This window comes from Dacryopinax primogenitus (assembly GCF_000292625.1).
Source record: "Dacryopinax primogenitus strain DJM-731 SS1 chromosome Unknown DACRYscaffold_6, whole genome shotgun sequence".
Lineage (NCBI taxonomy): Eukaryota > Fungi > Basidiomycota > Dacrymycetes > Dacrymycetales > Dacrymycetaceae > Dacryopinax > Dacryopinax primogenitus.
Genome location: NW_024467203.1, coordinates 591,890 through 618,967, shown reverse-complemented (window position 1 = coordinate 618,967; position 27,078 = coordinate 591,890). Strand labels below are relative to the sequence as shown.

Sequence of the window (27,078 nt, the reverse complement as noted above, 5' to 3'; positions counted from 1 at the left end):
TTACAGGTCTTGAGCAAACGGCGCCCAGGTTCCGCAAGTTGTCTCTGGCTTACACCCAAGCCCAGGAACCGGTTATCAATGCATTGGCAAGAATGAAGGGTCTGGAATCTTTCCGTCTACTTTTCCCAGGCAGCATGTCGTCAATATTGACATTGCCCGAGGGTGCTTTTGCCACTCTCAAAGACATCCTCTTGGCAAATCTGGTCATGATTTTCGACGTATACAATCTCCTGTCGAGCATATCTTCAGAGACACTGGAAAGTATTCTCCTGCATGGCAGCTTTACGGACGAGCAACTCGGAAAAATCGCTTCCCTGGCTTCAGGTAGATGGTCGTCTACGCTCATTCGGTTCGACATGATCTCGATATCTCGAGAACCTCTGTCCCCACAATTGCTGCAAAATATTCAGCCCGTGCCGGATCGGATCGTCCACCCCTTCGAATCGATTCATGTGGAGCCCATGCTCCAGTGTCACCGACTCCGTAGTCTCAAGTTCGATCTTCCCTGTCCCTCGATCTGACCGATGATCGAGTGACCCAGATTGTCCAAGCGTTGCCGAGGTTGCAGAAGTTGACCCTCGGCAGTGGCCGAGCATATGGTCATGCCCAGTACATGCCCAAGGCGACCGTACGATCCCTGGCAACAATCGCAGCAGGGTTACCGGATCTCAAGTTTCTCAAATTAGACTGCAACATCGCCGATCCAGCTCTGAAAGACGATCTAATCGCTTCAGCGGCCAATGTTCGACCAATAGCTTGCGCACAGAGCCATGTTATAGGAGGACCAGCTTCTGATAGCCTTGTACGCAGACGCTTTAAGATCCTGTTTCCAAGCATGCAAAATGTGAGAATATCGTCTGGTTCTCTGAGGATCGCAACTTATGTAGTTGGCACCTCATCAACTTTCGATTCTGATGTACGGGACTCCGACTGGTAGAATATTTCTATTGTATGTGAGTGATATATCTTGCATGTATCGTATTCAATATGTAATTCACAAATCCCAACCCAGAATGAGATAGATGCAACCGATTCACGACCACACCCCCAAAAGTATTGGGAACTCTCTTTTTGGCGACCGAGTAAATTCGTCAAAGATAGATGTGTACCCTTCGTATCGCAAAGACGCGTTGTGGTTTGAGACAAGATAGAAGGAAGCTATAAAGAGATATGAAAAGGGGCACGTGACGCCCCTGGCTGCGTCACCTTCCGATCCACCTTCGATGACGTCATGGCTTTTGCTCCTCCCAAGACAAAGGTCAACGGCGTCCAGCGCTGCGCATATAACGCCAATCTCAGTATGCACTCCATCTCCTCAGAACTATTTACTGCATCTCCTCCCATTCTACCATGACCACGGTCACATTTCGTCAAATATCGCGCACAATCGTACTCCTCTCCCGCACCCAGCTCGGAGCGCCACCACCCCAAGCTGGTCCATTCGCAGGGATGACACGGATGCAGACTTTCTCTCACACACGAACGTTCTCTTCCAGCGGCGTGACACGGGAGGAGAGTGCACCCTCCGCGAAGGATGAACAGACGAGTCCGCAGGGACCTAGTGTGAGTCGCTTGATCCTATATACTATACCGGGGAGGGAGTTGACAAGATTGAATAGACCGATGAGATCGCGAAGAGCGATTCTGCGTTCTCACCACATACGGCGGATCCTAATCAGGCGAAGAGGGGCATAGAGAACGAGGTGAGCTTGTCTATATCTCTTTCCCTCCCTCCTCATGCTGACCGATTGCGCTCAGACACATCAGAGCATGAACAGCTCTGCTGCATCGGAGCAGGCTAGTAAGCCGCCAAAGAGGCCACTTCAGACCAGCGAGAGTGAGGCACAAAAGAGTTCTTCGTCGAATGACTAAATGGTGTGAAAGAACAACTGTATCATATCTGCTCTGTACGATATACAAGATGGATAATACTTTCGAAGATCTAATATCATTATGGGCGGCTTGCTGCCTCATCATATTGAGATCCTGTCTGACAGGAGTTATTTGACTTGGTATAACTTGGATGGAAATGCAAGAGAGTAGTAATACAGTTGTAATAAACGGCAGATTGTCCAAGGTCTGCTGTCAGAGCATACACGATAGCAGTCACACGCTCTAAACTCTATGTAATACTAACGTCCCCTTCTCTCACCTGGTCAACGTGACAACAACAGCAAAGACCGCTACCACAATGCACATCATGATTGCAGACATTGCCAGAGGGCTCCATCTTGCCGGTGGGAACGTGTTTTGGGTCAGAGCGTACTGCACTCGGAAGAATCTCGCGCTCCCTATGTTTCCCATCAACATCTCTCACCTCTTAATATCACGGGGCTCACCAACAACGAGCGTCAGGAACGCGAAAGCGATCACGACCGCACCCAGGGGTTTCGCGACGCGCATGATTTTCTGCCCGACAGGGTTGGTATTACCGGAGTTTTGTGAGCTGAGAGCGAAGAGCTGCACTAGGGCTACGCCAGTGCTAGCGATGGACAGGGATGTGCGGGTCCATGCAAGCCAGGTGCGTTCAAGTGCCAGATGATCGCGTGCTGTGAGCACGCATTTCAAGGAAAATTCAACACGCGTCAGTGTCGGGTTAAGTGGTGAAGAGTAGAGACGCACCAACGCTGCCAGTGTTCTTCAACGTCTTCTGGGGGTTGTACTGCTCCAGCACCTCTCTGAGCTTCCTTCGTCTGCGGAGCCCACTTGCTTCCTCGGGCTGACCATCAGTAGGAGCACTGCTGGTGACATGGTCTATCGCGCCTTGGGGATTGCTAGGACCTGCTATCGGTTCTTGCGAGGATGTGCTGCCGTAGTTGGGCGTGGAGGTGATATGGGTTGGAGAGGCATGCTCCATGGAAAAGAAGTCAACAGCTAGGGTTTGATCGTGATAGGCTTCAGGAGAGATGTCGTCAGAGATCGAACGGCGATCAACGGAAGAATCGTGTCACGAGGAACAAGAGCGGATGTACAGCGCTGGTAGGCTCTGAGCTGTCTGGACAAGCAGCGGGTTGGAGAGAACAAACGTCTAGCTCAGTCGTCTTCCAACAAGTGAATCTATGAATACATATAGACATCAGCCTGCGTTATGAACGTGATCTGAAACTGTGACAACGAACGTAATGAGCTCGTAATATTGTGGCGGTTTTGCGCGAATTGTCGGCGAAGGGTTTCGGCACCGCTCGGAGCCGAATGAGTTTATCCCATCGGAGCCGAAAGGGTTTGTCCGGAGTGGGTTGCTTCCGCGCCTTACGCGTCCTTCACTCATCTCTTGAGCAACCCATCTGTACTCTCATCACTCTGTCAGCGCATATACGTTCTCTTTCTCCTTCTGCTTTCTCTCCTTTTCACCTCCTGACGAACCAAAGATGTCATCTGCTCCTCCTCCCCAAGAGCCACCGCAGAATCCTAAGAAATCCCAGGTGCAGGCGACAGCGAACACCGCAGCATCGCCAGTAGATGCGGCACCTATGGAGACCGACGCGCCTGCTGCCCCACCGGTAGAGATGTGGGAGGACATACCGGAGGATATTAGAGCTGCTACACCGGAGGAGATTATGACCCGGATGCGGTTGATTGAGAATGATATCAAGGTTTGTCTATTCTCATAGTAGATCGAGCGATGATGCTGAGACTGTGTGCAGGTAATGCGCTCTGAGACTCAGAGGTTACAGCACGAACAATCGACCATGCGTGAGAAGATCAAGGAGAATGGAGACAAGATTAAGCAGAATAAGGTCTTGCCGTATCTCGTTGGCAACGTCGTTGAGATATTGGAGATGGACCCAGAGGGCGAGGAGGACGGAGCGGCGCAGGATGCGGACAGTCAAAGGAAAGGACATTGCGCGGTTATCAAGACAAGTACACGACAGGTGACCCCTCTTTTCTCACCTTATGGAACATAAACTGACTTGTATGCGCAAGACTATCTTCCTCCCTCTTATCGGCCTGGTTCCTCATTCTCAGCTCAAGCCCGGTGACCTGATCGGCGTGAACAAAGACTCCTATCTCGTTCTCGCCACCCTCCCCGCAGAATACGACAGCCGTGTCAAAGCCATGGAAGTCGACGAACGGCCGACAGAACAGTACACGGATATCGGAGGGTTGGACAAGCAGATCGAGGAGCTTGTTGAGGCGATCGTCCTACCGATGAAGCATGCGGAGAAGTTCAAGACGCTGGGAATTACGCCACCAAAGGGTGTGCTGATGTACGGCCCTCCGGGAACCGGAAAGACGCTGCTGGCTAGGGCTTGTGCTGCGCAGACGAACGCATGTTATCTGAAGCTGGCAGGTCCTTCTTTGGTGCAGGTACGTACTTTACAGACGCATATATAAGCAATAACTAACTGATATGCTTGTCCAGATGTTCATTGGTGACGGTGCCAAACTTGTTCGTGATGCGTTCGAGCTCGCGAAGGAGAAGGCCCCCGCAATCATCTTTATCGATGAGTTGGATGCCATCGGAACAAAGCGATTCGACAGCGACAAGTCTGGTGATCGTGAAGTGCAGCGGACGATGTTGGAGCTGCTCAACCAGCTCGACGGGTTCTCATCCGACGAGCGGATCAAAGTCATCGCCGCTACCAACCGTATCGACATCCTCGACCCCGCGCTGCTGCGTTCTGGCCGTCTTGACCGCAAGATCGAGTTCCCTCTCCCGAACGAGACAGCCCGGGCGCGTATCCTCGAGATCCACTCACGTAAGATGGCCGTCGGCTCCGACGTCAACTTTGAAGAGCTTGCACGGAGCACGGACGAGTTCAACGGCGCTCAGCTTAAGGCTGTTTGCGTCGAAGCGGGTATGATTGCACTGAGGGAAGGCGCGACGCAGCTCAACCACGAGCACTTCCATTCCGGTATCGCAGAGGTGCAGAGCAAGAAGAAGAACGACCTGATGTACTTTGTATAGTGCCCCTGGTTTGTTACAGTGGTATTCCATTCAGCTCTGCTTTCTTTTGCTCGTACTGTTCCAGGAGACAATGCTACATTGTGTTAAATATCCCTTGATTGGCCTGCGGCCTTTCTCGTCGAACGTTGGTACGCCCATTTCCCACCGAAATACACCAAGACAATACAGACGAATACACCCACGATCGATGCTCCGATGTATCCCGAAGCGTCATTTGCGGCGTCCCATGCCCTCCACCATGAGCCTGCCAGTCCACCTCCGTCCGGAGCGTTAGCGGCGTCCTGGCATGGCCCGCAGTTGTCCCCAATCAATCCCATGATCTCGATAAGGGAGATGCTAAACCAAACATCACGTCTCGCAACTGTGATGTGGATATGAGTCATACCTGAAAGCAACAAGAATGGACAACAGAGTCAGGATAATGCTCAAAGAAGAGAGTGTCGTCGCCTTATTGTGCTCTAAGTGTGTGTTCATCACTTGTGCAGGTGTCGGAGCGACGATCTCGTCCCCTCCAGGTGGTGCCTCGGTAACCAGCGGCGTGACAAATTCCTCTCCTTTCTTCTCTGACAATGAAATAGGATCTATGGACTCCTGTTGTGGTTGTGAGAGATCCTGGGCTTGATCCTCTTTCCGCTCAAAAAACGCGAGTGCGCCTTCCGCAGTGTGTCGACTTGGAAGCGCATAGGAATAAAGCATCAGTACAGAGTCGATCGAGTCCACAAGAGTCATTCCGGCTGTGAATAGAAACTTTCCACAATAGTCAGCACCAGATTCATCTGGGATGATGGAACGTACCGGAAGGATGACGATATTACCCTGCGCCGCCGACTTTGCGATCGCAGAGACGGCTAGCAAGGCGATCGTGGAAGCTGTATCGAAGCCAAATCCAAAGAGGACACCCACAGGATACATCTTCCACGGCTTGTCGACAACTCGCATGACGGGCCCAAGGATGCGCATCATCAACGTGCGATTCTGAATGGGTTCGATATCGTGCTCGAGTGGTTCTACTGGCAGTCCAGCAGCTATCTGGCGTTCACGCTCGGCCCGCAGCTTGTTCAGCTGAGATGCGTAAGCATTGTGGGTGAACACGATAAGCAATAACACAGACAGCTCTCTTGCGTCTTAGAGTTGTATATAGGATGATTGAATTCGCGGTCGCCAGTAGAAAGAGGAAAGAAGCAGAGACAGCCGTCCCAACAATTCCTCCGACATTGCCAACGCCATCCAGATGCTCGAAGACAGTGGTACTTATAGCGATCGCCACATTCTGACCAATATAAGAAACACACAGTCATGATGATCAACTTCCATACCACTGCAATGACGATCGTGCTGTGTCCGAGAGAGAAGAAGAACCCACAAGTGACTGGCTGCTGGCCCAACGCCAATAACCCACGGGTTGCATTGTCTGTTTCCTAATTTGAGAGACGAGAGGGGAGCAAACCGAAGATGGCCCACCTATGGCCGATATATGATCACTATCAAGGGCTGATACCGACGCGCAAGTCAGAGAAGTATCAACGTTTAACGCTGGCAATTACCATGTCGCAGACCGTATGTCTGTTGACCTGGTCAGCCGTGAGCCCAGAATGAAGCAGAAACAAACGAACCCAGGCCAAAACACAAAGACTCAACACTTCCCTGGTGCTTTCTTTCCTTCCAAAAAGGATTCCAGCTAGTACCCAGCACAATCCGTTGAACGCGAGTAGAGATCCCAGGAGCAGAACCGAGCGCCCAAGAATGGTCAGGCGTTTTCCTTCGGAGCGGGATTTTCTCCGTGTCACTCCAGGCCAAGGCATTCCAGTGTGGAACGAGTTGAGAAACACCGGAAACTAGGCCAAGGTCGTGCGTTACCGTTAAATAGCGAGAAGGAAGGTCAATGGAGACATCCTCGGGATGTGGTCAACAGGACCACGATTCCGCCAAGCAGTCAAACAGCCGCCGAATAGCAAGCGGCCGATAAGGTGGGCCATCAGGGGGTCCGACTTTCGCTTCGGGGCACCGCCTAATCGAGTTCAGAGACAAAGTACACGATGAATGTCTATTATGAATGCAATGCGATTTCGGTAGAACTACATGATACTTGGAAGAAGCGTCCGAGGAGAGAACACGTGTATCAGAACAGAGCAAGTAAGATGAGGAGAAAATGCGTTTGATCATGATATATGTACATTTTGAACGAAAGTATGCCAGCAAGGAACGAACATATCGAGTACAAACAACCAAGGAACAGCCTGATGTCCACAAGAGGCATAACAGGTCATGCAGCAACTGTATTTGCCGTGTTGGTCTGTCCAAGTGAGCGAGCAGCCCATCCAAAGATGTCGGTCCGGCTCTTCACGGTATCAGCGGAGGCTGGCTCGGCGCTACTCTCGCGAGGCTCGATCAACAAGCTACGTCGGTACAGATCCTTATGATCTCCTGAAGTCCTTGACTCCCGGAGGGCGAATTGCAAGAAGTGTTGTGCCTCGTTGATTTCCAGAAGGTTATATGCTTTTTGGAAGCGCTGCATGTCGAAAACGATGCGCGCCAATTTGCGATACTTGTTGAAATTGATCAACTGCACATCGCTTCGAACTGGAGATGGACGATGGGAAGGATTTCCGCCATTGCAGAATGTAATATCTGTGAGGTAGACACCAAGGAAGGGAATAGCGGCCGGTTCAGTTTCCCGGAGTCGGCTTCGATATTCACCGTAGTTCCGAGTGTAGTCGGTGACCTTACGAAGCTCTTCAAGCTTCGTTCTGTACTTAGAATTCAATCCCTAGAAATGCGTCAGAGTCTGGCCGTGTTTCATGTCCATGTGACCTACGGCCCAAGTCTTATTCAGCCGCAAAACGGTGGAACTGGTTAGCGCCGCCAAGATCGAGAACAGGAGACTGAAATTCTTCAGCTCAAGAGCCCTCTGAGAGGAAAGTCAGGCAAGTCCTCGGCGATCGATGCAGCTCGTACCTCTGCAACTTTGATGTAATACTTCAGCAAGTTTGTCCGCTTCTTTATATCATACTCGCTAAGCACGCTTTCGGTCACCAAGCCGGTGATCGCCGTGCTGAGAGTTGTGATTGCCTTGACGTTGACAGCAGGAGGAGCGCCCGACTTTCCAAGCTGGAGAAGTTCCTGTGGTTGGATCGCTATGTATAGCTTGTTCTCCATGACGCTCAGCTGGCGGGCCAACTCGAGAGGGTCAAAGTCCGTCACGTTGATAGCAGAGAACGTGCCTGCACGGAGAGTCGAGTAGAGACTTCTGCCCACCATGGGTGCGGGGGGAGGATTAGCAGAAGCGTACGAGGCAGCACCATTTCCGAAGGGAAGGGGAGTGGCAGACCGCATACGGTCGAACGACTTTGTTCGGTCGAGACTACGAGGTGCGGTGGCCTGTGAGATGGTGACCGCGGCGTACTTGTTGTGTATGGACTCCGGTCTCAAACGTCGAGTGGAAATCAGATCCCCGATTTTCCGCGACGCCGCTTTGAGAATACCGTCCGGGACTTGGTCAACAAAAAACTGAAGGTGGACTAATGCTGGCGCATCTGTCCCCGCCTGCCAGTGGGACTCGAGCCAGTTCTTGACAAAGTTGAGGATCCTAAGTCGGATTGGCACAAGCATCCGATCGTGCCATACTTGCATCTCGATCTTGGTCATTGCCCTTCCACCAGGTGCGGTGGGCAGCTTCACGTCCCAGCGCTTGACGAGGCAGTCAGCCAAGTCCAAGGGCGTCGTGAACAGGCGGAAGGTCATGAAGAACGAAGAGGAGAACGACAACTCAGGAGTGACGACATGCGGCGTCATCCGCTTGACCAAGGCAGGTAGTGTACCACCGATGACTGTTTCATCCGGGTTGAGGAGGACGTCGGCAGGCTCATCGTCGTCCTTTATTATCCAGTCATTCACATGACCAGGGGATAACTTCGGCTGCGGCTGGAACGCCAAGTCGCCGCTCTCGAGTGTGTCCTCCACAGAGGAAGTGAAAGAAGGCATCAGGGGAAGCTGGAGCTGATGCCGGGCCGGATCGATGAACGCTGTCGGCGAGCGGAGGGGGATGTTGAGGTCATTGAGCGCATCTTCGGAAAGACGGCCACTTTCAGGGGAGATGGGTCCGTGGGAGGGGGCGATCCCAAAGCCGGTGATGATACGGAGCGGTGCTGGCGGGTGGATAGAGAGCGACAAAGACTGGGAATGGGAGTGCGTTATCGTGGGTACAGAGCTTGTGGGAGACTGGCTGCCTTCGAGTTCGGGTTCAGGCTCAGTTGCCGCCCCGGACAAAGCTGAAGAGACGACGTCCTTCTGCAGTTGCTTAGGGCGGAGCGTGTCCTGGTTAAGGAAGTCCGGTACAGGCGTCTGCCCATGCTCTTCCTCCTCCTCCTCTTCGTCTTCATCGAGGTACTCCTCCCTCAAGCTCAGCAACCGCGCAGCCTTGATAGCCAACGCATCGAGCGTGTCTTTCCCTCTTCCCGAAGCAGTGCCAGGCCTTCCCCCAGGACCTATGGACGACCCAGGCCCGTCCCTCCCAGGGAGAGCGCTGACCACACCGCCCTGGATGAAAGCTTCGACCGGAGCGAGCTCTTCGAGCCTGACGCCTTCCGCAGGTCCAACCCCTGCGAGGCCCATCTTGACCGCAACGACGCAGTCGCCTACCGCTCGCAGAGCCTCGAACCCTCTCTTCGTTAGCCGTTCTTTCTTCTCCTCCTCAGCGGCCGACTCCCCCTCAGGACTAGGTGTAGACTCCCTCGTCAACCCAGCAGCAGCATCCACCACTTCCCCAGCGAGGCGCCACAAACCCCTACGAGCATTCACCAGCCTCTCGACGCCCTTATCCCTCCCCTTGCCGGCTAAGTGGTTAGCAACAGCATCAACGATCCACATCGCCTCCCTGAGCTTGCCCACAGCCCCAGCAGCGACCTCGACGAGCCTGGCGTGACTCGCCGCATGGCCGTGGGACGAGTAGGTCTGTACATGCCCAATAAGCGCAGCGAAGAGAGACACGCTCGCGTCCTGCGTATGCTTCAACAGCATCGTCATCTCCCCCGGGGTGAGAGTGATGGAACCCCCCGACCCGGTAGAGGAAGCGAGTGCGAGCTGAGCAGCGGGATCACGGGCCGAAGCCACAGAAGAGAGGGAAGCCATACTCCCGCTCTGGCTCGACTGGTGCCCCCCGCTAGAACTCTCGCTCCCTCCTCTTCCCCTCTTCCTTAATGCAGGCCCAGGGCCTTCGGACTTGCTCAGCTCCTCTTTGGGCTCGGGCTCTTCCCGCGCACGCTTGGCACGCAGGTCGGCGAGGGAACGCGCGCGGTGGGCGGCGATCGCGGCCTGGACGCGGGGTTTAACGGGCGCGCGGACATGCCCTTCGATGTCTGTTTCCACTGTTCGAGGAATCGTTGGTGCCGGTATCGGTGATGGCACAGGGGCGGGGGACGGTGGATGTAGAGGCTCAGAAGCTGGTACAGGGGTGGGCATGTCCTGCTCCGCAGACCCAGCGGCCTCAGCCCCAGGCACGTCAATCCCGCACTTTAGGGCCGTGTCCACCAGCGCCCTGAGGCGGAGCACGACCTCCTCCGCGAGCTCTAGCATCTTCTCCAGTTCTTTCTTCTCCGTTTCCGGGTCCAGTTCCTGGTTGTTCAGCTCTTCAGGTGCGTCTTTATCCTGCGCTGCGCTCGGAGGTTGAGGTGGCCCGAGCAGTTTGGCACGCTTCACGACCCCGCTCAGCAAACCCAGGACCTCCTTCCTCCTCTCCCTCAGCTCGGGCCATCGTTCCAGCTGCCCACTGCTGCGACTCAAGCACTCAGCAGCAGTAAGCACCGTCCGAACAGAAGAAATCACGCAAGCTGCTGCAGACCCGTAGTGTGCTTTCCGGCCTGAGCGAGCCGCGCGTGTGAGCAGCAGCACGGATTTCTGGACAGCGTCGAGTGTGCCTGGTCTTGAGGAGGGGGAGAGCGCTGCTGGGCTTGGAGCGGGGGAGGAGGGGGAGAGGGAGAGTGAGGAGAGCGTAGGTCTGGAATGGGAGTGCGCGGAAGGGGCCGAACTGGTGAACGACGTTTGGGAGCGTGCGCGGGAGAGGTCACTCCCCGCCGCAGTGGAGATACTGGATTGCGGGGAGTGTTTGGGTTTTGGAGGTGGGGGGAAGGGGTTGCGTGAGGAAAGAGGAGGGGAGAGCGTGCCGGGCTTGCGTTCTGGAGGTACGGAGGTGAAGGTTGGGATCCGACCGCGTGAACGTGTTGAGGGGGACGGCTGGGTTGGCGTCAGCGCTCTCACAGACGGTGCACGAGCGGAGATGGACGTGTCGGGCTGACTCTGCGCGTCGTTAGTCGACGTCGAAGGGAGAGAGAGGGACACACCTTGGACGCACTGCTGCTCCCTGCCCAACTTGCTCTGTCCCCCCAAACAGGAGGGTCCATCCCACTAACATAGTTACTTGGAAACCAGCCTCTCTTCCCCTTCCCCTCGTCCGGTCCTGAACCTAGAGAGCCATCCCACCACCCTCCAGAGTCCTTGGTGTGCACGAGGATGATATCCCCCGCTTGGAAGGAGATGCACGTTGTCATCCCTTGAGGTGGGGTGTACGCGTGTAGGGCTATCACGTATTCCTCTGGTTTGGGGTTGGGAGAGAAGGAGGGGGATACTGATGGTGAAGGGGACGGAGAGCGCGCTGGTTTGCGGACGCGTAGGGATGTCGAACTGGGTGTTGTTGACCGTGGGAGGGAGGATCCCCGTCCGAGTGAGGCGAACGTTGCCGCCATGGACGTTGTTGAGATGGCCGATGTTGATGTTGGTGGCGTTGTCGTTGTCGGCGTGGGTGGTCGTCGTCGTCGTCGTTAACCTTTAATTTGTGAATTGATGGAATGAAAGTTTGTTGACTGCGGGTACATACCTTGTTGAATGAATAATGTTGTTGTTGTTGATTGGACGCGTACAAACAATTGGGCACGCGTACTATACAATTGGAATGTTATTCCCCTTTAACCTCCTATTGCCCTTAGATCCGATATTCGCTTACTTTGATCAGAGGCGTTAAAGCGGACAATAATTGATGTTAAGATGAGATGAAGAATGATAAAGATATGTGCAATGTACAATGCACACATGAATGAGGCAAAAGTCGTGAGTAAGACCAGCAAGTCGAACGTTGCTTCTCTCCGCCCACGCCCCGCGTCTGCCCGCTTCTTGTTTCGAGTACTTCTTGCTTCTTGTCCAGCTTCTCTCTTTAGGTGGACAAGTACTGTTCTTGGACGTGAAAATATAGAGGACGCAGATATCCCACCCCGCTCTGAAGAGGAGCTGAAGAGGAGGATATATGCCTCCAATACTCGAACAGAAGCCTAACTCTGGGCTAGACCGATTGATGGGCATCCGACGTCAAAGGGGAAAGCGACAACGCCCGAAGAACTCTTTGACAACATTATTGCGAATCGATGTAAAATTTTACTGCGGGTGTAGATGATATTCTTCTACACCTGTCCACCAACTTCGTATAACAGTAACACCCTTCCTTCTATCCCACTTGCTTCGTTTTATTTGACTGGACTGTGGCACGTCGAAGACGTCTGGAGGACGCGTTTCCCAGCTTCACACATCTAAGACTGACGCATTTTTCTCTCGTATGCTTCAGTGCTTCGCATTCCCCATCCCATCCCTGTATACCAAATCATTCCTTTCACTCCCTCTCCCCCTCTTATACAATCAAGTTCCTCTTCAAGTCGGGCAGTACTCCAATCCCCGTGCTTCTATCCCTACTAGGCGTAGATGCGCCGACCTAACCCCGCCGTGTTGCATATGCACCGTTCCCTCGGTTCTACGTTCGTTCTCAGTTGTCTTCTTCTGCGTTCTTACATTCTCAGTTCTCAGTTGTCTTCTAAGAGGGAAGGAACATCTTACCATTCCATACTGTAGTGTGCATGTTGTCAACACTTCTGAGCGTTTTCCACTCACCCTATGGCGGCAGTACGTATTCATTCCCTGTTCGGGCGGTCGTGTTCTTGTCCAAGGACTAATCCACATTTCGTTCTTCCGCTCTTCCTTCTCTCCAGGCGCTCGAGCTGTTCAATTCCGAAACCACTCACTTGTGGCTCCTTAAAGGTGCATGGTCGGTCAAACGTTACAGCACACCAGCTTCTCCATACTAGAACGACCGACTTTCCACCCGAGTCGGCCCGTCGTTCCTCCTGTTCTCTCTCACCATCCCCAAACGACGTCCCTTCCAGCACACGCACACGTACCACAGCTTCCCCCGCGAATCTCCATCCTCAAGTCACCCACGCGTACATCGTACATCACACTCGTGTCCGATCCTACATATCGAAGTTCGAATCGAGCGGGTTCACTTTTCCACCCTCCTGCTTGGTTCGCAGCACACCACCGCTCCTTGACATTGGTATTATAGGCTTCTGGACGATCAGGCAACCTCACATACTCAGTCGAATACTTTTCGACATCACATTTTACGTATCACAATCAGAAAACCTAGTCCCTGAACTCTTGTAGGGACGTGTGAGGGTTCTTATCACGCCATGCAATCCCTCGAGCTCCTGCTTCTCCTCCTTCCCCTCGCCTGCTCTGCAGCCTCCTCACCCCCCAGCCCAGTTCCTCCATCACACAACATTATTCGCCTCCTCAAGATTAATGTAATATAATATCGAGCACTGAAGCGAATACCGGCGCCCCGCTCGGCCGCTTCGAATCTGTACCGCCGACGACCGCCGGGCTGCAACCCTCGATTCTCGGCGTACTCGGCACAGTGCGGGCCTTCGCCCTCTGCTCAACTCATTCGGTTTCGGTTCCCAGAAACCTCCCGATCCCTGCGGGTACGGGTACGGGTTTCTGTCTTGCTTTTCGCATGGTTAAACTCTGTTGACAAACACCTCCAGAAGATAATAATATTCAGATAGCCGCACCTTCCCCTCCACTCACTAGCTCCCGACGACCAAAGCGTGAGACACCGTACCCTTCCCATATACTTTCACGGCATCTGTCTCAGGTTTCTGCGCTGTGGAATTCAGTTCCTGACCGCCGATCTTGGAGACCCATGGACGTTAAGGGGGTCGTACACTCGGTGAGGACGGTCGTGGTCGGGGTGGGTGGGAGACAGTTACGGTGTGGACTGAGACGTTGGTCAGCAGGTTGAGCGGCCCGTGAATCGCGCATCGCACGATGTTGGATTCGCTACGAATCAGGGTATTACTAAGCGCTCTCCATGGGGAAATCTCCTTCCAGCCTGGACTTGTGATAGTCTAGTTGGGACCACAATTTCCTAAGTTGTTAGTTCGAAAGACACGAGACGAGAGCGCTATTCCCCCTGCAGCCTAACTTTTTTTTCACCATCAGTGTCTCCACGACTCGAGCCTTCGAGAAGTGCAGTGCCCCTTGATTGATTGTGCACGCTGCTCGCCCCCGCGGGCAGCGAAGATCTTAGGTTGGCCGCCTTCTTTTTCTTTTGGACATTCCCAGTATCACGAGAGGCTTCCTGATGGCAATCTTAATGCAACAGAGGGCGCGCATCTTTCGTTCGTTTCCCCGCATGAGCTGGCAGCGTCTATCTGCTTGTTATCTGAGCAAGCGTTTTCATAGGAGATGTTGAAACAGCTTCGACGTTTCCCATCGATTCTTCATCTCCTTGTTGGGTCAGCTGTGCGTCCTGGAAAGGTCGAGCGCCGCAACACCGCCGGTACCCCCCTTCTGTGCAGATGGTTGGGTTCCCAGGAATCCTCTGTATATCCGTGGCTGTAATCCCACTATATCGTCTGTTTACTTGAGTTGCTATGGAAGCGGTATGACGCACAACCCCCTCCTCTGGGGGAAGACATCCACATTGGACACACGAATGTTCTATGTCGGACAATACCCATGATTTCCTTCATGTGCAGTCTGGCTATAACCGCTATTCGGTGATGGAACTTGCGTTTATCTTGCAGTCGGGGCCGTCGAAGTAGACCCCGTCTTCTTGCGTGCCTCTTATGTACAACTAGAAACTCGTATCAGGAGCAGCAGAGGCGGTCTTACGCACGCTCTAGTCTTGTCAGAGTGTCGATATATACCTGACTTTCCGGACTTACATACTCCTCTCCGGATGTTGCCGAAACATGAGAAAACACGTCACACATCCTGAACTCGAGTGTTCAACCTTTGTCGTGTTTTGCACCAAGCCCCGGTCACAAGAACTTCTCGAGTTCGCTGCCAGGCGCCAGCGGTGGCTCTGGCCCCCAACTTGTGGCACCACGAGGTAACCTCGTGTATCCAGTGTGCGAGTTCAAGATCAGATGTCCCATCCTTTGACTTGTGCTATGAAATCATGAGGTTCAGATTGTGTTGAGATAGCCGCGTTGCTAGACAGCATGCACTAGGCTTCCGATATTGACATCGCGTCTTGGCGTGATTTCCCCTGTTGTGTCGCCTACAAAAGTGTCAAGGCGAATGGACGCAAAGGCCCTTAGACGATCGCGAAGGAGATCAGAAACATCGAATGCAGGACTCGTTAGACAAGATTAGATTGACAGATTATTTGTACAGTTGGACTAGCGATTAACTAATCATAACTGTCTTACACAGCGCTTCATGTGCTATCAATACAGGGTCGTTTTCGACTTTGGACAGTCCGCTGAGCCAATTTGGCAAATAGATTCCAATCTTGAGACCGGATATTTGACACAAGATTCTTCAATGCTACAGATACCCAGGAAGGCGAAAGAAGATACCAATCAACATCGTGTTCCATAGTTATACAGAGCCATTTGGTGGTTTGATTCAAAGGAAAGAAGCAGATCCACTGTAGTTTGCCATGTGCCAGTAGGGACACAGGGGTTGGGATCTTTGAACGAGAATTACTTTGGGTGATTGTAGTCGCTGACATCATCCCGATCATAATAACGAGGGTTTCCGTGCGTATGTGGAGAGTAAAGACCGGAAAGTCCCAGATCATGTGGAATCCTGAGAGCTTGTTGTGGCGGCAGGCTACCGGGGCCAGCGTATTGCATCGGTGCACCAACACCAGTTCCTGGCGGTGAAGTGGTGGGGGAGGAGTCCCCTGGCAAGGCGGGACCTACACCACTCAGTGCAGAGTATGGCGCATGATTCGTTGTAGGGACCGTCGGAGCGGGATAGTACAGCGGCTGACCATATGTGGGTACGCCAGCAAAGGACTGTGACCTCGACAAGCCGTGTCCAAGTGATTGTGGATCGTTGTAACCACCTGTATCCGGATGATGCGATAGATGTGTCCCATATGGAGATCGGTCCTGATATGGGGATTCGAACGCTGAATACTGAGAAGGCGAATACGTGGAGGCATGTCCATAGGCTTGATCGGGAAGTGGCCTTGCGGTGGACACGGCAGACGGCTGACTCGGTCCGCCAGCTTGCGATATGGAGTGTTGATATCCTCGCAAGCTTCGGTTGGGGGCTAGGATGCGCCTACGTGCCTGTAAGTAGGTCAGAACTGTATCAGTAAGGAAGATTGTCAGAGCTCTGCTACATCACGCACATTTATGAACCAGTTCGATAATTGTGTCATATGAAGCCCTGTATTTCTGCACATTTCCTTCTTCTCTTCTTCTGTGGGGTACGGATGTTCCGCATGTTTCATCAACCACTCCTTCAGGTACTCGGTTACCTCCCTAGGGAGCTTTCCACGCCTTTTAGCCTTAGCACCACTGTCGTCGGTAGAAAGTGAGTCGATTGATAGCACATCGTTGGGCGAATTAGATGCGGACGACTTCCTACCGGATCGTGAAGACAACGAGCCTCTCGGTGATCGAGGGGATCTCGCAGTGCTCTGTGCAGCACCTGATGCAGGCACAATGCTTTCTCTGTTGAGGTCAGGTTGTGGCGTGGAACCTGCCGTGCCAGATTCTCCCAGAGATGGCGAGCCATCTGGAAGGGGGAGTGAATCTGAGAAGTTACTCTGACTGGCTACAGAGCTGGAGGTCGAAGTATGAAGGCTATATGGTCCTCCGGGGGACGATGCAATCCGATCGCCCGTATGACCGGGTCCACGTATGTCAAGTGCACTGTCGGAGTACGAATGTCCTACAGGTCCAGCAATTGGCGAGGCCTCCCAGCTGTCGTAAGAGGAATTACTTGTGTAATGCGAAGCGATACTGGAAACTGATCCGGACGCATGAGCTGTCGAGTAGAGGGCATTGTGATTCCAGGCGCTGGGTGCGGCGCTGATGTAGATGGAGGGCGTCTTCCGTTCAAAATCTGGTCTGGTCGAGGAAAGAGTGGTGATAGGCGGCAGTTGTTGTGCTGTTTGAGACACGCGTCGAATATCAAGGCTCGGGAGTTGCGATCCAGGAGGCCACTCTCCAGGCTCCCCATCTGGGGAAGGAAGGATACTGGGTTCGAAAGTTCCGGATTGTCGAAACCCACTAGCCATCGGATCTTCTGCTTTGACAGAATCTCCATCAGCAATGTGAGGAAGATCACCTAAAAGAGGCGGCTGATGGAGACTGTGCTGAGGCAGGTAGGCTGTTGGTGATACTGGGGTGCGTTCGCTCGGTGATGAGAGCTCTTCGGGGTTCGTAAACATCAGCTCCGGCCTAGATATGTTTGTAAACATGTAGAAAGTAAACAATAAGATCCTTATACGTACACACTATCCGGAGAGTGATAGACGCCCACCGGCGAGGAATACACAGAACGCGTTTCGGACCTGTTAAGCGCCAGGAGTTTCAGAAATAATGACAATAATGTTTGATGATGACTGAACAGTTCGCTGAATACGGGTGGAAAGTCACGTACAGAATACTGATGCGAGGGAACGCCTTGGATGGCAGAGGGACGACAGGGCTCTGACGGCCGTCTGACATGTTAAGCGCGCCCGAAAGGACGGCTTAAGATGAACCCGGAAGAGGATGACGAGCAACCCGTGGAATCGATGCCTGACAGACGGGGTTTTCGCTGCATGGGCGGAGGGAATTTAACCTCAGCGACCCGATTTTCTCGTGGACCCGCTGGGCCAGTGCCACACAGTCTCAGAGCCCAAACATGTACCCCCGAAAGCAAAGCAATAGCAAAGAAGGCCCGGGAACAAATCGAGTCTAACACGGAGTCGCTTAGCATCATCAACTCTCACGATGAAAAGCCGGGTGCCCATACATTTATCATTGTAGCCATCCTTGTCTCCATTGATCGTTCATGACATTCCCCAGCCTTCGAAAACTTTCCCAGGCGTTGGGCGCTTGCACGGTTCCCTTGGCGATAGGCCCCTGTTCGTCCGAGTTCCTGGTAGAAAAGGGTGCGAATTCTCCCGTATCAAGAGGTGGTCTTGCTGGATTTGGACGGGTCTTCCTCTGTACGATATCACCGTTATCCCTGACCCTCTTGGATAACGAATGGGGTCTTGCGGGGAACTTGATATTGATCCCTGAAGACAGTCTCACCGAAAGAGTCGGATGACGCTTCGGGGTCCTTGTGGCACACCACAGAAGGACAACAGTTTCTCAGCATTCCTCCGGATTAAGTGGCCACTTGTGCCTGGTTCCTGTGACTTCAGACCACGTTGTGAATCGCAAGTACAATACTTTACTTTCTTTCTTCCTCAGTTTGTGCCCAACTTCGCAAGGTCCAGGATCGCCGACGCAAGCCGAGCACCAATCTCCATTTCGTGATGAACTGCTCCTGCTCTTTCCCCGGCGTTAGCAGATGCGGGAGCTCAGAGTTTCAGCCGGTCTCGTGCGATCGCCATTCTTTCTCGGGGTGCCGCAGCAAGGATGCCGGTCCGGGCACGAACGGTTCGACCAGACCACGAGTTGCCTGTTAATCACGCTGTAGAAATTTAATTCTTCATCTGGGCAGGGATCATTACTCTGTACCGCATACCTTTGGGTTTAAACCGCCTGACCTCTCTAACAATCTAGATGGGAGGCGAATTGGTTGGTCTCATGGGCCAATCCGCAATCAGACGGTATCAAAGACTCCCTTCCATAGAATGCGCGTCAGGCGGTGAGAAGACGGAAGCTGAGAGTCTATCATCGCCATCCGCGCCGCCGAAATGATGCGGGGTCGGTGCAACCACGGCCAAGCCTTACTTGGCTATTTCCGTCTGGGCCGCGTGATTATGTTGTTCGGGCTCGCAGGGAATGCCCTCACCCACAAACCATCGGAATTACGGATTCTGTCTTGCCCCGGAGGTCGCACGTTTTGCGCTGTTTATCCCGACTCCCCCCGCGATAAGGGTAAATCCATCAATTGGTAGCCCAACTTTGGTCCCAGGGTCATCTCAGCCACATGTGCGTCCTCCGTGATATATCTCTCTGCGCCGGAATTGTGGCAAAGTCTCCCTTGTTATCAGTTACTACTGGCTGACTCTGCGACTGGACGGATCTGGTGGATCACATACCTCGGGGTGTCTTATATTATTACTTTCGGGACTGGTATGTCTCTCGAGCCATCAAGTGACCTTCTCTTCACCGCCGAATCGTGCCGGGATCCGCGAGACAGTCGAGAAGTCGACACACGTGTTGCAAACTAAGGTTTGCACAACACCCATGGACCGTGGAGCGCAACCTTACAGTTTCTCATTTCACAGGCAGCCACTTCGCGGCTAGAGACGCGTACATACGTGCGTATAACCGCGTTGATGCCCGGTCGTCGTGTGTATCAAATGGCAGAAGGCTTGTAGCAGGTATTCACCGGGAAGCTTTCGGACCGAGTTTCTCAAACACCGCAGAGAATGTGAGCCCATTGGATGGCCCGGCCCTGTCTGATACAGCTCTGTGTGTCTTGTTCGGTTCCGGGCGGCACTGGCTTGTGGCAGAGTGCTGGGAATTCGGCATCAGCGGTGCCGTCCGTGCGGATGTTTAACCGGTCCTTCTTTTGGGGCCTTGGTTTGTCCATTTTTTAAGGTGTTGCCATCTTGCGCCATTCAGCTGATTTGCTTACGTCCAATTTCATGACTAAATTCGTTAATAGAGTTGTCAGGGTGGCAAACTCAGTCGCCTTTCGTACCATTCAAAACACGTTTTCGGCTAAACACCATTTGGTTGCGGAGTTAATCAGTTAGGAGGCACACGGATAACATACTGACCCTATTCGGTCAGCATACCCACTTATAGATATCTAATTCTCGAACAATCGTGATGGACCTCGTTGTAGTCTCTCCATGTGCTGAGAAAGGGGCAAATGAAAGAAAAGAGAATGTGGACGGACTGAAAACAGAGACATACTTTGAGCCACTCGGAGAGCTCGGATAGAGAGCAGTGTTCAAGACTGACCTAGCCCCTGACCCCATGCCACCTTGGAGGAGGATGCAGGTGGCGGAAGAAAGCGGGCCAAATCTTTCGGTATATTGCGACGAGCCTAGCCTGCCCCGGTAGTGTTCCACGAAGAGGCAAGGTTCAAATTCATAACGTATTACGGACCCACCGAAAGTTTGCAGCGACCGGGAGCCGAATGTCGCAACCGGTGTTTCTCGTCCCTTGTGACCGGGACTTGGTGACGGGGATCCCTGGTCTTCTCAGGTGACACTCTTTCGGGGTGATAAGGCGTACCAAGCCAATGCCGGCGGTCCGCAGAGGTATATTGATGAAGGGTATCAAAGCCTATAGGTACGAGCCGTAATGTAAGAAATAAGTTATGTAAGAATGACAATTGTTACATTGACTCTCCAGGACGATCCAATACTAAACCTGATTGCCTGAGCTGCACCAGCAGTTTCCTGATCTTTATCCTTTCCTTGTCGTTGATATCCAGACCGTCGAGGCGATCAATAGTTGGACAACATTCCATTGCAAGACCCCTCCACATAGCCCTAGGCACGTATAGCTCATCGGGGAGACCCCTTCGATACTTCTTGTCGAGATCTTCCGGTGTTGTTATTGAAGACGACTGCAGGTCATGTTCGCTGGTCTTGCCGCCAGTAGTGGCCTGTTGCCTGTGTTTGCGATCATCTTCGGTCTTGACAGGAAGATACCAACCGAGGGTGAATGTGTTCATGCGCAAGTCGAGTTCTCGCAGTTCTCGCAATCCCCCCAAAATGGGGTCCATCTCCAGAGTTTCAACACGGCACCCAACAGCTACAACACGTTGCAGGTGCCGAAGGTCCGCCAGGAAGTCTAGATGGCGGAAATGATTCCAGTTGAGGACAAGGGTCATAATATGAGGCATCATTTGACGCAGCACGGGGAGTGTGGCGAGCTGACATGAGCTCAGTTCGGCGTAGATAAGGTTCGGCAATGGGCAACAGAAGAACTGTGTTGGAAGAGGGTTGCCTAGTAATCATGTTAGCCTTTTACCAGTCTCATTGTGGGAGAGTCTTGCCTGATAGATAAAGTCGCTTGACATCTGGCATATCACGGGAAGTGATCTGGCTACTCTATGCGTCAGTGAATCTAATGCAAGGGTGAAACGTCGGACATACAGCTTCTGGCTCTGGTTACGAAGACTCAAGTTGTGTACAGTGTGGCAGTCTTCCAGCCCAATCACCTCGGACAGTTTGTTGTTGTCTGCGTAAAGTGTGCGTAGTGAATCCAGACCGAAGACGTTAAGCGTAGTCAGTCGGTTGTCGCTCAGTCGGAGGGCTCGGAGAGCCGGAAGCCGGGAGCCAAGAACTGAGAAGTACTCTAGTCGGTTGCCATCTAAACAAGTTAATTTGATTTAGGCACGTGTATTCTTATGCAATCCTTACCAAGGTTCAGCGTCACGAGCGACTGGAGGATATCAACCCCCTGGATGTCGCAAATCCTATTCTGGCTCAGATCCAGAATCTCCAGATCATGCCTACGACGCTGGCTGTTAGCGACGCTTGGAGGGCATGATGGCCAGGAAACACACCATTGCGTCATCCGCATGTCCACATTGCGAATGTCGTTACCTCGTACGGTAAGAACGCGCAGGGAGATGGACTCCAGGCCGTCAAGCGACGTAAGGCAATTATAATCCGCGTGCAGTTCGCGCAAGTTGACGAGTCCATTGAGTACTGATCCTCGTGTCAAGACGCGCTCTTAAGGTAAGGAGTAACGTACACTGGAATGTTTCCACTTGGTTGTGACTTATGTTCAGATACTGTAGTCTTGGTATGTGGTTGTACGCTGCCAGACCGGTAAGCCTGTCACTGAATGAGTAGATGCTCGTTTAGCATAGGAATACACCTACGCATTCGAGGCGATCGATAACCTCAACACGGTCGACGGCAGGCCGGTGAGCCATGAGATCCGGTTATTGTTCCTATCCCACATCAGTCCCGCCTGAAGGTCGAAGATGAGAGGAGAAGCTCACAAATCCACCTGCTCAATAAGAGGCAAGAACTCCTTTAACCTGGCAACACTATCGATCCCCTTCCCGCTCAGGTCTATTCTCTTCAGCCTCTCCCAATGGACGAGGTACGGCTCGGCATCAGTGATATGCTTGATAAGCGCGTCGTGAGCAACCTCGAAGGAGCACTCGGTGAGGAAGGTCGCATTCCCCTGGGCGATGAAGGAGCGGGAAGACTTGCGCCTGGGTACGGGGAAGGCGGCATCGGAGTGGTCGGTGGACTGACTTTGGCGGGAAGAGGTGCGCGCGACGGATGGCTCTGAGAAGGGATTGTCTTCCTCCTCGGGGTCGGGGGGAGCGTCGGCTTCCAAGGCTATCCACATAGTCAGTGCCAGATCGCCCCAGTCCAAAGTAGAAAACTCACTCATCTCCCTAAAATCCTCTAACAAGCCCTGGATCCTCCGCGTCCTCATGCTGCCCACCGTCGTAGCCCCACTCCCCGTATGCGCGACCTCCTGCTCGTCTCCACTACTACCCAGCGCACTTTCTCCTTCCCCCTCTGCCTGCACACCCGTCTTCCCCCTCCTCCCCAGGCCCACTATCTGGCCCACCGTCCTCCCATCTGAGAAACTCACGCTCCTCGGCGCGCTCCTCGCGCTTCCAAACGGGTCCCGAGCAGCGGACCCGGGAGTAGCAAACGTATTATGCTTACTGCCAGACTTGAGCGCGGAGCGGGGCATGGGGAGGCTGCTGGTACGCGAGAGGGCGGGCGTTGTGGGCGGAATGAGGACGGATGGGAGGGCTAGGAGAGGGGGAGGGGGCTCGGTTGGCTGGACTTCTTGCCCTTGCTCTTGCTCTTGCTCTAGCTCGTGTTCTTCTTCTCCCTGTTCTTGCTCGAGGTCCGGCTCTTCATGCAGCCACATACTCTGCTCATGTCCCTCATACTCCTGCTCCGAAAGTTCGTCTCCCATGCCATCCCCATCTTCTGCCTCTGCCTCCAGGTCGTCTTGCTCCTCCTGCTCTAGCTCTACCTGCTCCTCCCCTAAATCCTCAATACCCTCAAAGACATCCTCACTCTCGCTCTCCTCCCTCACCCCACTGAGGCCCAAGCTCCGCCTGCGCACCCATCTTCCCCCCTCCCGGTCAAACTTCATCATCCCTACTCTGTCGGACAGTTGCTCTACGTCCTCGGGGCGCAAAAGCCGAAGTTGAGGATGATGAGGCGTCGAGTTTCCGGGCATTTCCCTCCCTGGCGCCGGTTGTGGGGGCGAAGGGGGAGAGGGAGAAGGAGGCCCGGCATGCTTCTGCATACTGGGGATCGTACTCCCCGACCTGCCAGAGGACCTCGATGAGCCACTGACAGTCCTGCCGGGGACAGAGCCCGTGCGGGACCCAGAGTTGGAATTGGAGTTAGAGTGCGTGGAGAGGTATCGGTTTAGGTCGACCTGAGAAGGACCGGGCAAGGGCAGGTAGGCATTTGCTTGTCTTGGGGACACCTCGGGAGGGGGTTGATCGGCGCTTGTGCGGCGTGTGGATGCCGAGGATGGACGTCGCGATTGCGGTTGCGGCTGGGGAACAGGCACGCTGTCCATCCTTGAAGGCAGAGTGGGTATCGTTCCCTCTTCCAAGCTGGAGCGAAATGCATTCACCCTCGTACTTTCCCTCACTAGCCTCTGTTCAGGCGTAGGGTCAGAGAGGTTCGTTGAGCTCGTATCTGCGCACGTATGTCAGGGCACTAGGGGGAGAGAAGGATGAACAGAATTGGGAACGCACCGTCTTCCCCTCGAGCCTTTTCCCTCAAAGCACGCATAAAGGCATCGCTCTCCAGTACATAGTCCTTCCTCGCGCTGCCCGTCCCCGCCCCCTGCTCCACACCTATCGCATCAGCCACACCTCCCTGCCCGCGCCCGTTAGGCAGCTCCAGATCCAGCTCCCCTCTCGGGAACATCATTCTCATCCTCTTCTGTGCCGGCTCACCCCTCCCTCCCGTGCTAGGAGTCGACCCCCCACTGCCCGCGCTGGGAGTCGCGCTCTCTAGGCCAATGCTGTCCAGTACACCAGAGAGATGCGCCCGGGTGTAAGTATCGTAACCCCCTGGGTGGAAGAGCCGAAGTTTCTCTCCTCCTGTGCTCGTTCCTTGCCTACCGGAACCAGCCGCATGTCCGGGTGTTGGGCCTGCTGGCCGAGGAGGGAGAGGTGCGGGGGAGAAGAAGGTGAAGCTCTGACTGCGGATGCGGCCCGCAAACGCACCGAGGTGCGGGATGTCGGTTTCGAGGATCTCGTCGGCTTTGGGGGACAGGGAGGGGGAAGGGGAGGAACCGGGAGAAGGGGGGAGGAAGGGTGGTCTTTGCGGGGAGAGGGAGGGAGAGGGCGAGGGGGCGAGACTTCTTCTTGAAGTGGATTGTTGTTGTGCGTCTTCTGCTTCGGAGTATACATCTTCATCTTCATCTGCATCTTCCTTTCGATCTTGTTCCTGTTCACGGGTGTGCGTGTCATAGGCCTCCAATAAGTCCGCCACGCTGCCCGACACGGACAGCTCCTGGATCACAGACAGAGAGTGCTGGATAGACGACGCGGTCGGTGTAGCCGGCTCTGGTAGGTGGACCTGGTTTAGCCTGCTAGGGAGGCGGGAAGCATAAGGGTTCTTGAATGTTGGTGTTTCTTCTGGTTCTTGTGAACGCGGCGCGGGGGAAGATGGGAGCTGGGAGAGAGGAGCAAATATGCTCTCTAGCTTGGAGGGAGAGAAGAGGTTGTGACTCTTTTGCTTCACTTGGGGTAGCGGGGCATTGTCGTGTATCACCAACGTCCCTGTTGCCCCTGCTCCTCCTGAAGGATGGACAGGCTGGGCAGAAGGCGACACCCTAATCTCTCCTGAAGGAATATCCGCATCCAAACTCATATCCCCCTCTCCGAGGCTCTCATCCCCCACTCTCTCAGCACGGTAAGTCCAGTCGCGTTGTTGCTGCTCCTCTTCGGCGGAAGAAGTGGATGGAGACGGAGAGGGAGGGTCGTCCCAGTCCACGTCGAGTTCTGAGGAGAGGTCATCTTGCCATGCGGGAGCCATTGGGTGGTGGTCGTTGTCGACGATGGAGTTGTGGGTGTCGACGACGAGGTGGTCGGTGTCGAGGACGATGTCGTTGTCGCCGTACGCGTTGGTTGTGGTCAGACGCGTCTGCCCCTATGTGTGATGCACGTGATCAATATCATTTATTGCGGATAAACATTCGGCTCCGAGAGTGACAATGGCATTAATGAACAAGTTTAGACATTCACTCCGTGTAATCACCGTATACACGCATACACTGTGCACCATCTGTATATAAATGTCGACATGAATCAAGCTACCAGGCCATGTCCTCTTTCGTCCACTCTGTCTCCACATACCCCTGCACGCTAAAAGCCGCGCCTTCCCCGGGCTGGACATCCACCACGTCTAGAGCAGGGAACAACACTCCCATTCTGTGCCTTACCACGTCTGTCGCAACAGGGCCTCCTAGGACATTGCTCTTGAACCTATTTATCATGGGGTTCTGCGCTTCTTTAAGGTCTTCCAACTCGATGGAGGCGCATCCAAGATTGAGATCGAGCATCAGTTCCTTCAGATTCTCCAGCTCGGCCAGGATCAATAGTGCCCGGATGGTTGGAGCAGGAATGTACTCGACAGCAGCGAGGCATCGCTTGCAGTAGAGATACAGTATCTCGAGATTGGGGAGCGAATCGGCGAGGAGGGAGATCCGTTCATCTGTCAGGTCGATGGGGTTGGGCAAGCATATCCTGAGCATCGTAAGGTGACAGCAGGACAGGAGGGGAAGGAGCGCGTCCCATCCGAGTACGACCAGGTCCATGTGGAAAGTGGGCGAGAAGTGGTGTATTTGCAGGGACACCTCTTGAATCGTTCCAGCCCAGCGGGAGGAGATGGTCTCGATGACCTTCGAAAGTGCAGGGAAGGTCGGTGTCGTCAGCGTGATGCTTTGCATGGATGGACTGAAAAGTTTTGACAGCAATGATGAGGCATTCGAGAGTGGTAGACGAGCGGGCCCCATCCGCAATCTTTTGAGGGTGCGAAATGCCGGCGTGCTGGATAAGCTGACATCCCACATAGGGAGATCGACAGAGAGCTCTTCCAACCCATCCAGATTGCCAAGGACGGGCAAAAACTTGCCTCTTGATTCCACAGGTGAGAAAGCAAGAGTACGGAGTCGGCCTGCCCGTTGCTGGAGGCGCGCGACAAGCAGCACCAGCCTGTCCTCGAGCGTAGCGGCGAACATCAGGTCCGCCAGCATCGTGGAAAGATCCAGAGTGAGCTGTTCCAAGCGTGTGGAGTTCTCAGCTAGGAGGTCCAGCAATGGATCGAGAGCGGTCCAGAGGTCGATCCTTTTTAGCGCATCCCTTAGCCCGGCATCGGCGCGTATGGAGAAAGACCGGAGGGAAGGAGTGACCAGCACTTGGCATGCAAGCAATGTCGATGGCCAGATAAATGAGATGGAGACGTGGCGGAGAGCCGGGAAGAGAAGCGTAGCCCCGAGTCCATCGTAGCTCGAGAGCATCCACAGAGGCTGCGAGGCCCAGATGGGCTTCTGCTGGGTGTCAAGTCCGAGCCTTTCGTCGCCTATGGAGATCCGTCGAACATGGTCGAGATAGAGGTGGATACGGTCCCATTCGCTTTGGGTGATCGCACGGGAGAGAGATATCTCTTCCATCCTCTGACAACGTTCTCAAGGTGAGATAGCGTGAAACAAGCAAATGGATAACTGACCTGGATGAGCCACAGAGATGGACCTTGGATCTCCACGTCGGGAGGAAGGAGCGCCCTGATCTGCCAAGCATCTAGAATGGTTTTCCACCTCTCACCCACTCCGACTCTCCATGTGGCCTTGCAGAGAAGCATAAAGCATATCTGGCTGAGGGGATCGTGAAGATGGAAGTAGATTGCTAGCAGCAGCTCAGGGATGGTGAAGACGCCAGGTACGATATAGTGAGAGGCCATG

General features: G+C 53.8%; 8 protein-coding genes across 8 annotated transcripts; 2 read left to right on the top strand and 6 right to left on the bottom strand.

The window, feature by feature from the left end:
* Positions 1–1,350: 1,350 nt before the first annotated feature.
* DACRYDRAFT_15043 (uncharacterized protein) lies at positions 1,351–1,872 on the top strand (the record flags this gene model as incomplete). The annotated part of the gene is made up of 3 exons (XM_040771071.1): positions 1,351–1,563; positions 1,620–1,703; positions 1,759–1,872. 3 exons carry the CDS (start codon positions 1,351–1,353, stop codon positions 1,870–1,872), a joined length of 411 nt encoding a protein of 136 aa, XP_040630030.1.
* A 276-nt stretch (positions 1,873–2,148) lies between these two features.
* DACRYDRAFT_50142 (uncharacterized protein) lies at positions 2,149–2,550 on the bottom strand (the record flags this gene model as incomplete). Its single annotated transcript, XM_040774973.1, has 2 exons — positions 2,149–2,291; positions 2,340–2,550. Coding segments are annotated over 2 exons (354 nt in total), but the record flags the coding sequence as incomplete, so codon positions are not given.
* A 920-nt stretch (positions 2,551–3,470) lies between these two features.
* Positions 3,471–4,909, top strand: DACRYDRAFT_50057 (26S proteasome subunit P45; the record flags this gene model as incomplete). The annotated part of the gene is made up of 4 exons (XM_040774963.1): positions 3,471–3,593; positions 3,645–3,872; positions 3,925–4,308; positions 4,364–4,909. 4 exons carry the CDS (start codon positions 3,471–3,473, stop codon positions 4,907–4,909), a joined length of 1,281 nt encoding a protein of 426 aa, XP_040630028.1.
* An 83-nt stretch (positions 4,910–4,992) lies between these two features.
* DACRYDRAFT_50483 (NicO-domain-containing protein) lies at positions 4,993–6,711 on the bottom strand (the record flags this gene model as incomplete). The annotated part of the gene is made up of 8 exons (XM_040774990.1): positions 4,993–5,245; positions 5,295–5,656; positions 5,705–5,950; positions 6,021–6,179; positions 6,226–6,320; positions 6,371–6,400; positions 6,454–6,472; positions 6,523–6,711. The coding sequence occupies 8 exons, from the start codon at positions 6,709–6,711 to the stop codon at positions 4,993–4,995; spliced, it is 1,353 nt and encodes a 450-aa protein (XP_040630027.1).
* A 461-nt stretch (positions 6,712–7,172) lies between these two features.
* Positions 7,173–8,890, bottom strand: DACRYDRAFT_77997 (ras GEF; the record flags this gene model as incomplete). The annotated part of the gene is made up of 4 exons (XM_040776303.1): positions 7,173–7,676; positions 7,725–7,817; positions 7,865–8,539; positions 8,588–8,890. 4 exons carry the CDS (start codon positions 8,888–8,890, stop codon positions 7,173–7,175), a joined length of 1,575 nt encoding a protein of 524 aa, XP_040630026.1.
* A 6,830-nt stretch (positions 8,891–15,720) lies between these two features.
* Positions 15,721–17,706, bottom strand: DACRYDRAFT_15039 (uncharacterized protein; the record flags this gene model as incomplete). Its single annotated transcript, XM_040771070.1, has 4 exons — positions 15,721–16,317; positions 16,380–17,436; positions 17,490–17,549; positions 17,639–17,706. 4 exons carry the CDS (start codon positions 17,704–17,706, stop codon positions 15,721–15,723), a joined length of 1,782 nt encoding a protein of 593 aa, XP_040630025.1.
* Positions 17,707–20,491: 2,785 nt separating this feature from the next.
* Positions 20,492–22,473, bottom strand: DACRYDRAFT_77996 (L domain-like protein; the record flags this gene model as incomplete). The annotated part of the gene is made up of 7 exons (XM_040776302.1): positions 20,492–21,108; positions 21,247–21,474; positions 21,525–21,616; positions 21,671–21,815; positions 21,862–21,944; positions 21,992–22,063; positions 22,115–22,473. 7 exons carry the CDS (start codon positions 22,471–22,473, stop codon positions 20,492–20,494), a joined length of 1,596 nt encoding a protein of 531 aa, XP_040630024.1.
* A 2,958-nt stretch (positions 22,474–25,431) lies between these two features.
* On the bottom strand, positions 25,432–27,077 carry DACRYDRAFT_106302 (uncharacterized protein; the record flags this gene model as incomplete). The annotated part of the gene is made up of 2 exons (XM_040768241.1): positions 25,432–26,793; positions 26,847–27,077. The coding sequence occupies 2 exons, from the start codon at positions 27,075–27,077 to the stop codon at positions 25,432–25,434; spliced, it is 1,593 nt and encodes a 530-aa protein (XP_040630023.1).
* Position 27,078: the final 1 nt, after the last annotated feature.